Below are 13,061 nucleotides of genomic sequence, written 5' to 3'. Positions count from 1 at the left end.
AAATTAGCTCTCTCAGGCAATTAGAGGGGAGAAGGTAAGAACAAAGTTCTCTAAAGGACCAACAGAATTAATCTGCAACCTACTAAATTGCAATACCATTCCAATAAACGGTGAATCAAGTTAAATAGCTTCACTGACAAAGTTAATTTACCGCAAAGGAAGTGATCATTTCTGACAATAAGAATCACAGGTACCATTAAACAAACTATTTCAATATTACCCTATAGTTATAAGGTTGATACATTCCAGTGTCTCGATGATTAGCTGCAGAGGGAGGCTGAATTCCAAAAAAGCCTAAAATCATAAAATAAAAATATGCACATATTAGCCAACAAAATCCAAATTATAATTCACTGCATCCTTGGAATTAATTTGGTGAGAAATCCTACTTTGATTATCAGCTTTAACATGAGCTGCACAGTTTATCTAATGATATAAACGACAACCTTGAACATGTACGGGAGCTTAAATGTGCTGAATTTAAATGCAAGCAGATGTTTCCCTTCATCGGCACGCTAAAGAAATAAATTACTGAAATATTGTGGATCATCCTAGCTCCACCGTGCCACCGCTGAAGATATAAAAGATTTAAATACTGAATAGACTAAGAACAATCCTTGTGGTAACAACAGCAATACTCCTATTGCCACAACAGAATGTCTTAAGATGCTTCAAGGGAACATTCTAAAACAACATGTAGTACTGAGGTACATAAGGTGATGTCCAAATGCTCTGGTGTACTACTGAGTTACAAAGAAAGGAAGTGATAAGGCTAAGGGATTTGTAAACAAGATAGAGAATTTTAAAATAGAAGTGTTGCTTAACTGGGAACTAATGTAGATAAGCAAACAAGGACAGCAACTTGATCTCATCCTCTGAAAGAAGTCAATGCATGCTCTGTCATTTTCTTTTGACTTGTGCCCTTTTAATGATACAAGCTCTTTTTAATATCAAAGAAAAATTGCATTTGTATCTATATTAAGTGCATGCTTAATGTATTGAGGAAGAGGGTCCCTCACACCTAAGATCTCTGTCTTATTCCATTCTCCTTATTCTACTCTCCCCCAGTCATAACCCAGAAAGCAGATGGCTGTCTTGCTCCAATCTGTATGTTGCTCGGAAATTGTGACTAAGATACCGATGAAATTAAGCAAATTTTTAAAAGTTGGGCAGAGCATAATATTTTATCCTGGCCACATTGAAAAAAATTACTTCCATTAGCTTTTCAGCTTTAACCACACACAAGGTAAAAGTTGAGTCACTATATCCTTACCAGACCACAGGACTCCTCTCTCATTAGAGAGAAGGAACTGGTGGTGGTTTAACCTGAGGGTCACCACACCCCAGGCAAAGGGCAGCTGATTTGGAATTGAACCAACCCTGTTGGTGTCACTCTCTATCACAAACCAGCTGTCCAGCTAACTGAGTAAATGAACCCCAACTTTACTCATATTCACTGATTTAGAGCAAAATTAAAACAGTCTCACTGGACATAGGACTACTGGTGGTGGTTTAATCTAATGGTCACCACACCTCAGGTGAGGGGTGAGGTTGAGAAAGAGAGTCTTTTATGCTAATCTCAGCTGCTGCAGGAATTCGGCACATGCTGTTGGCATCACATTGCACTGTGTCACTCTCCATCACAAACCAGTGATCCAGCCAACTGAGCTAATCAATCCCTCTTAAAACAGCAAATAAAAACCGAAAAACTGAAGATGCTGTAAATCAGAAACAAAAACAGAAATTGCTTGAAAAGCTCAACAGGTCCGGCAGCATCTGTTTTTTTGCACCGAAAACAGCAGTATGGCAATCAAGAGAAAGAATGCCATTCAGTGATAGATTGTCTGTAGATTGCAGATGAAGGAGAAACATTTACTTCCATTTACTTAACAAACAAACCCTTGGCCCACAGACCCATTATACAACATCAAGCTGCTGCATCAAGTTTTATAACTATTTAAAAGTGTTTATCCTCCACAACCATTGAGGATATTGGGAATATACAAATAGTAAACATTTTAGAGGTGATTAAAGATTCTTTCTGGCTCCTCTGTATTATTCATTTAGAATAACTTACTTGATGATCATCAGGCTAAAAGAAATATATAATATGAGAAACAAAACGAGAAGTTACTAGAAGAGCTCAGCGGATCTGGCAGCATCTGTGCAGAGAAATCAGAGCTAATGTTTCAGGTCTGGAGACCCTTCCTCAGAATTGAAAGTTCTGACTTCTCTTCACAGATGCTGCCAGAGCTGTTGAGCTTCTCCAACAATTTCTGCTTTTGCTTCTGATTTACAGTATCCACAGTTAGAACACAGAACATAAAACATCGAACAATACAGCGCAAAACCGGCTCTTCGGCCCTCGATGTTGCGCCGACCTGTGAACTATTCTCAGCTCGTCCCTCTACACTATCCCAAAATCATCCATGTGCTTATCTAAGGATTGTTTAAATCTCCCTAATGTGGCTGAGTTGACTACATTAGCAGGGAGGGCATTTCACACCCTTACCACTCTCTGCGTAAAGAACTCTGCCTCTGATATCTGTCTTAAATCTATCACCCCTCAATTTGTAGTTATGCCCCCTCATACACACTGACGTCATCATCCTAGGAAAAAGACTTTCACTGTCTACCCTATCTAATCCTCTGATCATCTTGTATGCCTCTATCAAATCCCCTCTTATCCTTCTTCCTGCAAATGAGAACAGTTTCAAGTCTGTCAGCCTTTCCTCGTAAGACCTTCCCTCCAGACCAGGCAACATCCTGGTAAATCTCCTCTGCAACTTTTCCAATGCTTCCACATCCTTCCCGAAATATGGGGACCAGAACTGTACACAATATTCCAAGTGTGGCTGCACCAGCGTTTTGTATAGTTGCAGCATGATATTGCGGCTCTGGAACTCAATCCCTCTACGAATGAAACCTAACACATCATATGCCTTCTTAACAGCACTATCCACCTGGGTGGCAACTTTCATAGATCTATGTACATGGACTCCAAGATCCCTCTGCACATCCACACTACCAAGAATCTTTCCATTGATCCAGTACTCTACCTTCCTGTCATTCTTCCCAAAGTGCATCACCTCACATTTAGCTGCATTGAACTCCATTTGCCACCTCTCAGCCCAATTCTGCAGTTTGTCCAAGTCCCCCTGCAACCTGTAACATTCTTCCACACTGTCCACTACCCCACCAACTTTAGTGTCATCTGCAAATTTACTAATCCATCCACCTATGCCTGCGTCTAAGTCATTTATAAAAATGACAAACAGCAGTGGTCCCAAACAGATCCTTGTGGCACACCACTAGTAACCGGACTCCAGGCTGAATATTTACCATCAACCACCACTCACTGCCTTCTTTCAGAAAGTCAGTTTCTAATCCAAACTGCTAAATCACCCTCAATCCCATGCCTCTGCATTTTCTCCAACAGCCTACCATGTGGAACCTTATCAAAGGCTTTACTGAAGTCCATGTATACCACGTCAACTGCCCTACCCTCATCTACATGTTGGTCACCTTCTCAAAAAACTCAATGAGGTTTGTGAGACATGACCTAACCTTGACGAAACCATGTTGACTATCTGAAATCAAATTGTTGCTTGCTAGATGATTATAAATCTTATTTCTTATAATCCTTTCCAAAACCTTTCCAACAACAGAAGTAAGGCTCGCTGGTCTATAAATTCTTTCAGTTTTCAGTTTTTGTGAAATATATAATAAATTTGTGCAGTACATTCAGGAGACAATAACATTAATAAGCTAAAGATGTAAAATGCATTTCGAATAAGTTGCTATTACAACAGATTGTGGTGTCATTAGAGTTTCTGGGCAGGTATTCTTTCCTATAACCGTTCATTTAACTAACTGGTGTGACATTGTGCAATAAGACAACAGAACAACAGTTACGTTACCATTACAATCAACAGCATTATGTTACACTTGTCAGGTTCTTTATCTCTGATAGAGATCAGTTCAACCAGGCCATTTGACAATTTATCAGCAAGGGATATTCTGTGTGTGCAAAAAAAGGTTAAATTTTAGTACTCACTAAACTGAGGCAGGAACAGATTTTATGTAAAACACAATTCCAAAGGGCACTAAAAACAAAATGAAACATTTAGCTTTCTTCCCATCAATGAACAGCAGTATTTTATCTTTGCAGTCAATTTTTAATTCCAAGTAAAAGCAATATGATTTCCACTGTCTCCCCTTCTCATGGATACATTGTACTTTGCTTTCAACAATGCAGTAAAAAGCACAACAGAGCACTTGGCTTGCATCAGTTTTGGTAGATTTAAAACATTTTTGGAATCAACAGGAGGCTCACAACAGGACTGTGGATAAAACAGTGGGCTTAGATAAACATAAGATACAGTGGCCTCTGTGCCCAGTCAATAGTACTGAAGGGAAGGTTAAAGCAGGATTCATATACTTAAGATCATTGGCACCCTTACATGGTCCTGTGCAATATATTCTGGAAATGAAACCAGAAGCAAATATTATCTCCTGTGAGGAGTCGGCTCTGGAGCATCAAGCTGAAGTAACTGAAGTGGAGACCGTTATGTCATGCTGCCACTTCATTTTCACTTGACACCCATTTCCTGGCATCTTGATCAGGCAAATGTACATAAATTCTGGTGGTGCCGTGAGAGTGGCATCATTACCTGGACTCCGGCCTGACAGTGGAAGCCTGTGAAACAAACTCACCATAGTTACATAATATTAGAGATTGCTCTTCAGATAGAAGGATCTGAAAGGAGCTACCAGCAGTTGCTTCAGATCTTCAGTAATCTGTCAGGAAAAGGGAAAGATATTTCTGGACAGCAAAAAAAAATTGGCCATTTTCTGAATTAAGTTCTTACTGTGTAGATTTTTTGATCAGAAAATCCGTTTAGAGAAAATTAGAATAACCCACTACAAAGTAATATTTTATCCCACCATTTTAGATCTTTTGAAGCATAGACAGATTCCCAAACCAAATACAAAGCTCATCCCAAAAGTAAAGCAAGGTCAAGGTTAGGAAGCTGACCTGACTGAGATAGCTGAGTTTAAACAGGAAGATATCTTAAGATATGAAATCAAAAATCCCCTCTCCCAAAGTGGATGAGTTTGAGTGGAAGGCCACCTGATTAATACTATTATTCATCATTGGCTAAATTAAAATTTGCTTTAATACTATAAATAGCAACATATCAATCTCACCCTCTATATATTAACCACCACTGGATACTACACCAAGTACCAACACTCACTTCTGACTTACAGCACCAAAACAGATTTTTTTTGTAACCTATATTCTGCTTCACTATTAAAGTTCCTACAATGTCCATCAAATTATTTGTTGCTAACATTGCAGTATTTTAATTACAATAATTATCCATGAATGCCAACCACATGGATTACATGGACACATTTTATTGGTCTGCAGTGTCAGCCCATAAAAAGGAATCAGAAATGAGTTTATTAAACTTATTTGGCTCACAGTATATCTTGTCATAACCATAGTCTCAACATTAATTGCAAGACAGTGATTGAATCGCTGGGTTCAGATGACAGTTATTTACCATTGAAACTCTGCTCCGTGGTTTCTAATACCATCTAAATCCCTCAATGTGCAGCTTTAATAGCCATCCCAATTGTCCATAACGCTATACGCAACTTTTTATTCACTGTTTAAATTGAAGGAAAGGCTGCAGCAGATTCTGAAATAAGTGGCGGCGGTGGCAAGTTTTATTTTAACGCACGATTACCCAAGTAGAACCTATCAGAAGTTTAGATTAATTCCCTTCTTTTACTTGAGGATATGTCAAATCTCCTGGGAACACAGTTACAACAAATTAGCCTCCTTTCATGGGAGAGCGGATGGCCGACAGCTCAACTGCACGAGCGTGTCAGCGTGGGTTCCCATGAACCTGTTCCTAACCTCCCTTTCACTGCAGAAGGAAGCGGTTATTGTGTCAGCACCTGTGTCTGTGAAAATTGGGAAAATGATGGCTTTGTTTGCTGGTTGCCTAGGGAATGGGGAGATCAGGGCACCCTAGAAAAGGGTCCTGATTGATGGTGTGATGTCCACGACTGCCTGCCTTACTTTATATTACAAAAACAGAACTATGTGCATGTAAATGTGCATTTGAACTTCAGTGAGCTAGGAGCACAGCGTACCCCCACTAAACAATCAGCTTCTAGTAACTGTTGTTAAGTGCTCTCGCAAACCTACAGCGAATGGAAATGGATTATTTCTGTTCTAATAAACCTCATTATTACAAAACCTTCTTACTACAATCCTTGTATCATTGGCAAGATTCTTTACTGGAATGAATTTAACAAACTTCATGTCTACAAACCTCACTTAATGTCAAGCAATTTTACGGAAAAGGTTTACATCTCTATTAACTTCAGATTATAACAAAGTAACTTTTTTGTCCTGAAGAAATCTAAAAGACTTGAGGGATTTGTTTTTATTGTCAAAATTCTAGAATTCAGCGCATTTATGGTAACATTTTAAAGATTTAATTCATAAACAGGTGTCTCCTAATTTTTTTTTGTTCAGGTTATGGTGGCATGAAATCTGACCAAACAGCCGATTGGTAAGAGATGTATTAGTTACCTTCAGCCCGAATGGAGTAACAGATTGCAAATTTTTGTAATGTGACCTCCTTACATGGCATCCATCACATGAATTGCATTGAGGATAAGACAATTTTATTTTGCATTTGGATAAGGTACAGTGTCATGTACATAGGATACAACTATAATCCAATTAAAGGGCTTCAGATTACAGGGGAACCTCGATCCCATTATCCGCACTCAATTATCCACTCGGTTTCTGTGGGAGTTGGGACATCCACGACATTCATGAGAGTTTGGGAGTCGGGTCAGAAAATCACCGGAGGTCCGGGCAGCAAGATTTTTTTTTAAACCTAAAGTAAAACATAGAAGTTCACAAAGTTCATTTAATGCTTGTTGAAAGGAGATTTGAAGACCCTCAATTGTCCATCAATTTCCATTCTCCACAGGGGGTAGGCAGAGGACGTGGCAGATAATCAACGTTACAAGCCACAAGCGTAAGAAACTGGTTTGCTCCCCGCTGGCTGGCTTTTTTTTCAATAATGAATAGTTTAATGGAAAGTTTTTAACATATTGCGTTTTTCATGTTTACTGTTTTCACTGATCATGATACTTTGCGTAAATGCACATAAAAATAACCACTGGTGGGATAGTATTAACCCTGTCTTGACGTTAATCTAACAATCTTTCTGCGGTACGTGAATGCAGGCTGAAATACTGCAGAGGGACAACAACAAGAACTTGCATTTAAACTGCATCTTTAACTAAGTAAAATGTCCCAAAATGTCTCACGGGAGTGCCAGTGAATAAAACCTGACGCTGAACGACACACAGAGAAGTTGGGAGGTGACCAGAAGCTTGATTAAAGAAGTATGTTTTATGAACTAAAAGGTAGAAAGGAGGGGAGGTTTAGTTAGGGAATTATGATGCTTCGGACCTAGGCAGATGAAGCCACAGCCACCCATGGTGATCAATTAAAATCCAGGGTGTGCAAGAAGTATGTAGCGTGACCATAATTTTTATCCTCATGTGTTAATATGCATATACAAATGTGTATGAAGTAAATCCTACTTGCTTGACATTAGTTTGATATCTTTTCTTTATTCCCCGTCTTGGCGTCCTTTTCCACAGACTGCCTGGTTGAGGTGAAAATATGCTGCCTATATTTTGCATTTTGCAATCAGCTATAGGGAATTCAAGGCAACAGCCTACTACCTGATCACTGCCTCTTTCAGAAATGCTTCTTGATCTATTTTATAAATAGATCTATTTTATAAATAGATCAGAAACTCTTCAGATGGGGTATCAGAGACTTGCAACATTTGTACTGTTTTCTCCTTTAATGTGTAAATCTTCAATGTCAAGAGGTAGACCTTGCCACTATCATCTTAACAAATGGGTGCTTACTATTAATTACGAGTCTTAAGTGTCTGGGACACCATTTCTTTGCATTTCCAAGATAACTACACAACTTCATGACATTCACTGGATGTCAATGGTGAGGAAGAGGATGAGCTGTCATCCTGGCAAAGCTAATGGAGGAGCAATACAAACTTGGATATTTGAATTTAATAGTGTATCTACTCATCTCAAACCAATATAATAATTATGCATATTTTATGGATAATATCACCAGCCTGATCCTTATTTTGGCAGCAACATCAGCTCAATATGTGTTCCCATTTCAACATTGCATATGTCAAAGTCTGTCAAAGTGAAATTCCCAAATTACCACAACCATAAGAATTCCTACAGCGTGAAAACAGGCTATTCAGCCCAGTAAGTCTACTCTGACCCTCCAAAGAGCATCCCACCCAATCCCTGTGACCCTGCATTTCCCATGACCAATCCACCTAGCCTGCACATCCCCAGACACTATGGGCAGTTGAGCATGGCCAATCCACTTAACCCTATACTTCTCTGGACTGTGGGAGGAAACCAGAGCACCCATAGGAAACATGTAGACATGAGGAGAACATGCACACTCCACACAGACATTCGCCTGAGGGAGGAATCGAACCTATCCCTGGCACTATGAGGCAGCAGTGCTAACCACTGAGCCATTGTGACACCCTATTGTACGCTGTTTTCTGTTTTCAGACCTCTCCAAAATGAATTGAGAATAGTCCACACACATTTCACTTCAGACATTGTAGCCAGTAAAGTACCAGACTTGCATTGCATCTCTTTGGGCTAACATCAAATCCAGCTTCTAGAGGGGAATGATCAGAAGGTTTTTTTTGAAAGGTGCTGCCACCAGGCCCCAATATTATATCTTTCTTGAACTAAATTTACAACTGGTTTCAGTTCTTACTTATATAGAAATCATTTTGTTTCAAATCAACAGAAGCAAGCAAAGATATGTTAAAGTTAGTGATTTATGATTTTCTTTTAAGGTAGGGATCCAGATGTAGATATCTCTTTCAGTAATATACTGTCATAATTGGTTTAGTAATTTTCCATGCTAACAGTCACTCCAGCAATTAACAGATTTGAGCTGGAGAATTAAAACATGGTACAAAAATGAACACAATGCTTTTATTCTTTTGGGCTCTGGAAATCAGTTTTTTTTTGTCATTCCATGTATCTTCAATAGCAGACTGACAATATCCTCTCTGCCACCACCAAGCCCCCTCCCCTCTACCTCAGCAAAAAAAAAACCTGTGACAATTTTCAGCTGTTTATGCTATTAATTTGGACACTTCATCATCTCTGGAGAAGTTACAGCAGGAGACCAGGAGACTCCAGGTGGCAACTTCATGCGCCAGTGTTTTATTTTGTGATTTTTGTGTTTTTCAAAGTACGGCCCATCAGTTATTATCTCTGTGTCAGCTATAATAAGAGTTAGATACAGAGTGATTACTTTCTCTTCGTCTGCTTCAACCAGACTTGGCATCATTCTTGTGCATCCTGCATCAATACGATGTTTCCAAATCCCATACTCGGGAGTCAAGAAGCTTCTGCAAGTGAGACTTCCAATCTAGTGCTAATTAATACCAAAAATGATGCTTAGTGTGCATTGGTTGCAAATCTAAGCATTAGGTTGGGAACTATCCAAAAACAAATAGCATCTTTAACAGCTAAAAAAAGACTTTCATCCCATCAGTCTGGATAAGATTGAAAATCAAATACTGAGGATGGAAGAGTATTGTGCTGACATGCTATATCACCAACTTCCTGTACATACTTAATTTTGAAGAGAGATATTGATGGTAATAACTCCCTATGTAATCTTTGGAATAGAGAATACAGCAGCTCAACAGGGTTGCAAATGTGAAATTTGAATCTTGGAGTCTGTAGGTAAAAGTTTCCAAGAAATTAGTGCCCCTCCTTAGCAACATACATTTGATTTAAGTTGCGACTGAGACCCCCAAAAAAACCCTGTAATCTTCCTTCTGATTGAATCTCAGTCAAGAAAACATTGACAATGAAAGAAAATAAAGCCATTTATGGAGAGGGCTTAAACACAGTGTGGGGAGGGGTGAAAGAGAAAAAAATTCAACAAGCTTGCAAAACTTTCTGTAAATATTCTTTCAGGCAGAATAAAAGGTCTACCAGACCGTGTGCTAGTCATCCCCCTGTATAAACTCTGTCACTCATCTAGGCTGGGATTCAGAGGGATCCAAAGACTCACTCCTTTTGAAAACATGTCTGTCTTCAAGCCATACTATTAAAATTCAGTGGCTGCACATTGTGTGCTGCAGAATAGAAGGCTTTACAAAACACGCTCCTGGCTCCAGAAATAAATCATGTCCCTGACAAAGGACCAGGGCCTGCTTTTGTTGCTGCTGTGACAGAGCTCTAGGCCACGAGTGAAACTTTAGCCACAATCAGAAGCAGAGATTTTCCTCAGACTTTAAAGGCTTAACAATGTTTGAGTGCTGCAGCAGAGATGACTGTTCATAGCTCTGTGTAAATTCAAAAGTTAAGAAACCAAATTATTGCTTTGCTATCATTTTAACTAAAGCCTTTGATTAATAAATGTAGTGTTCTTCATGGTCTTCGAACTCTCTGGCCATCTAGTCTTCTACCTTCATTTGTATTTTTCATTTTTTTATTTCTAATGTTAGCTGCTTAAATAATCACTGAAATCCAAACTTTGTATTTGCATTTTACTTCGTATGTACTGTTACAATGAATTCTTCTTGCTAGCCTTGAAAGAATTAACATCTTACTTTGTATGAAGTTGCAACACGTATTTGAAAAGGGGTGGGTTTTTTTATACTTAAGAGGACATGATGCTTAGACACATACTGATTAACGTGGTTGTGCTAAATATTGAAACAAGTTCTAAATGGAACTTGATGGGTTTAAGATTCAAAACTTCCATTTAACTCATATTCAAGAGGGCAATTTTGTGTTCAGGGAATCAAGCAGGTGAACTTATTGTGTTTTCACTCTCCAGATTTGTAGCTATAACATGACTATGTATTATATTTACTAAGTGGATAAGCGACGTCTAGAGGTACAATATCAGTACTGCACAAATTTTTATTTTTAATACCTTAACACCCATTCTAACCTGGATGGCTGAGATTTCTTTTCTGCAATGTTGGATTGGAATACCAACTATAGGTTAGATTATTGGATAGTTTCTCAAGTCTAAGATTTCTGGGCCTAGTTAGATGCTCAACTTTCTTCTTTATGTTACAATGTTGAACAGTGTTACCATCGTTTAAAGGGAAACCTCTGCTCACTCAAATGTTTTTACTATGAATGGTAAATCTTTACCCAGGACATGCCAATATATTTAGTTGTGCAATAAATATATCTCAGCTTCATCCCATAGCAGCTTCAATGGAAAAACGTTTGGTGTGATTTTATGCTCATTAAAGTTAAACAGTCATTGATAACAAACAAAATCTTTCCCCTACTTATTGAGTCCAGAACCAGCTTTGACCACTCCAAGAGATACCTGTAGAAAGGATCTTTTTCTCTAATACCCAAGAGGTTTCAAAAATCCTCAAATTTCAGCAAAATACACCTGCTGCTCAGAACTAATATTAGTGGTCCCTCTGTACAAGACTGTAAAGTTAATGTGGTTGACATCAAATAGTGGGCAGATTTATACTAACCTCAACAGGAACAGGGATCAGGTTACCCTCAAATTCATATCAAATTTGGTATCTTCCTTCTGGCTGGTTGAAATTTTTCACCAATTAACTTTAGAGTGCACTTAAATTCAGGTCCAAAATTAAAAGGTGATAGTTAAATCAAATAGACTGCAACATGGGGTGGCACAGTAGTTACCACTGTTGCCTCACAGTGCCAGGGACCTGAGTTCAATTCCTACCTTGGGTGACTGCCTTTGTGGAGTTTGCACATACTCCCTGTGTCTGCGTGGGTTTTCTCTGGGTGCCCTGGTTTCTTCCTACAATCCAAAGCAGGTTAGGTGAATTGGCCATGTTAAATTGCCCATAGTGTACAGGGATGTGTGCGTTAGGTGTATTGGTCTGGGATAAATGTAGGGGAATGGGTCTGGGTGGGTTACTCTTCGGAGGGTCAATATGGACTTGTTGGGCCAAAGGGGCTGTTTCCACACTGTAGGGATTCTGTATCATTTTATCTATCTTATTGCAAATATCTAATTTTAACCATACATAACCTGCTAGTATACTTCATTCCTATTGTAAGATCTGTCTGAAGGTTGTAGGCGAGGTATTTTATTCTCCGATGATCAGAGTCTGTGATAAGAATAAAAATGGTTAATTTATCTGGATCTATTTCTTGAACTTTGTTGCAATGCCTCGTTGTCCAATATTAGCTCCAGATCCATAACTGATATTGTGCATCAATTTAAATGGTGGAGCAAAACAAAATACTGCAGACAATGGAAATCTGAAAGAACATCAGAAAGTGCTGGGGAAACTCCACATCTGTTGAAACAGAAATAGAGTTAGTGTTTCAAGTACAATATGGTTCTCCTTTGAAACACCAAAAGACTTTTGATGAAACACTAACCCACTCTCCACAGATGATGTCACTTCTGCTGAGTTTCTGCAGCACTTCATTTTAATTGCAATGCTGGAGCCTTAATTTGCATTTTGTAACAACAAGCAATAGTTGCAATAACTGTATTAACTCATGTGAAAAAAAATCACACAGTATCTAGCAACATGCAAATTTTTACAACAAGCTTTATCCAACTGTTGATAGGTTGCCTGACAATAACAGCATGTTATAATTGTACGTTGCAAACCAGTTTCTAGCAGACCGACAGTGACGCCTATAGTTAATTCAATAAGTGTGAAAAATTTCTGAAGCATCAATAGTACTATTTAAAATGAAGAATGTTCCACTCCATAGTCACAAAATTCCAAACAAAAGTTGTGAATTGAACAATTTTAGTCGAACTCAAACTACAATTCCCTTATAGAAGTCATTCCTAAATTTAGATTTAGATTTAGAGTTTATTGTCACATGCATTCAAGTACAAGAGTATAGTTAAAAGTGTCTAATGTCGCTACACACAGCATCATGTTATG

At 38.6% G+C, this 13,061-nt stretch overlaps 1 protein-coding gene across 1 annotated transcript in view; it reads right to left on the bottom strand.

Annotated features, from left to right (window-relative positions):
• LOC122554277 (uncharacterized) overlaps positions 1–13,061 on the bottom strand; it is a 260,968-nt gene that overhangs the window by 86,038 nt on the left and 161,869 nt on the right. The window contains exons 11-13 of the mRNA XM_087990318.1: positions 12,182–12,260; positions 3,921–4,020; positions 221–294 (exon numbers count right to left, since the gene is read on the bottom strand). Of these exons, the coding sequence (XP_087846444.1) occupies positions 221–294; positions 3,921–4,020; positions 12,182–12,260 (253 nt within the window). The remainder of the gene's footprint in view (positions 1–220; positions 295–3,920; positions 4,021–12,181; positions 12,261–13,061) is intronic.

The sequence above is a fragment of the Chiloscyllium plagiosum genome, unplaced genomic scaffold (genome assembly GCF_037043375.1).
Source record: "Chiloscyllium plagiosum isolate Xiang-an unplaced genomic scaffold, Cpla_swu_hap1 HiC_scaffold_9, whole genome shotgun sequence".
NCBI lineage: Eukaryota > Metazoa > Chordata > Chondrichthyes > Orectolobiformes > Hemiscylliidae > Chiloscyllium > Chiloscyllium plagiosum.
The sequence above is the reverse complement of the archived record's forward strand: the minus strand, read 5'-3'. Positions and strand labels throughout refer to the sequence as shown.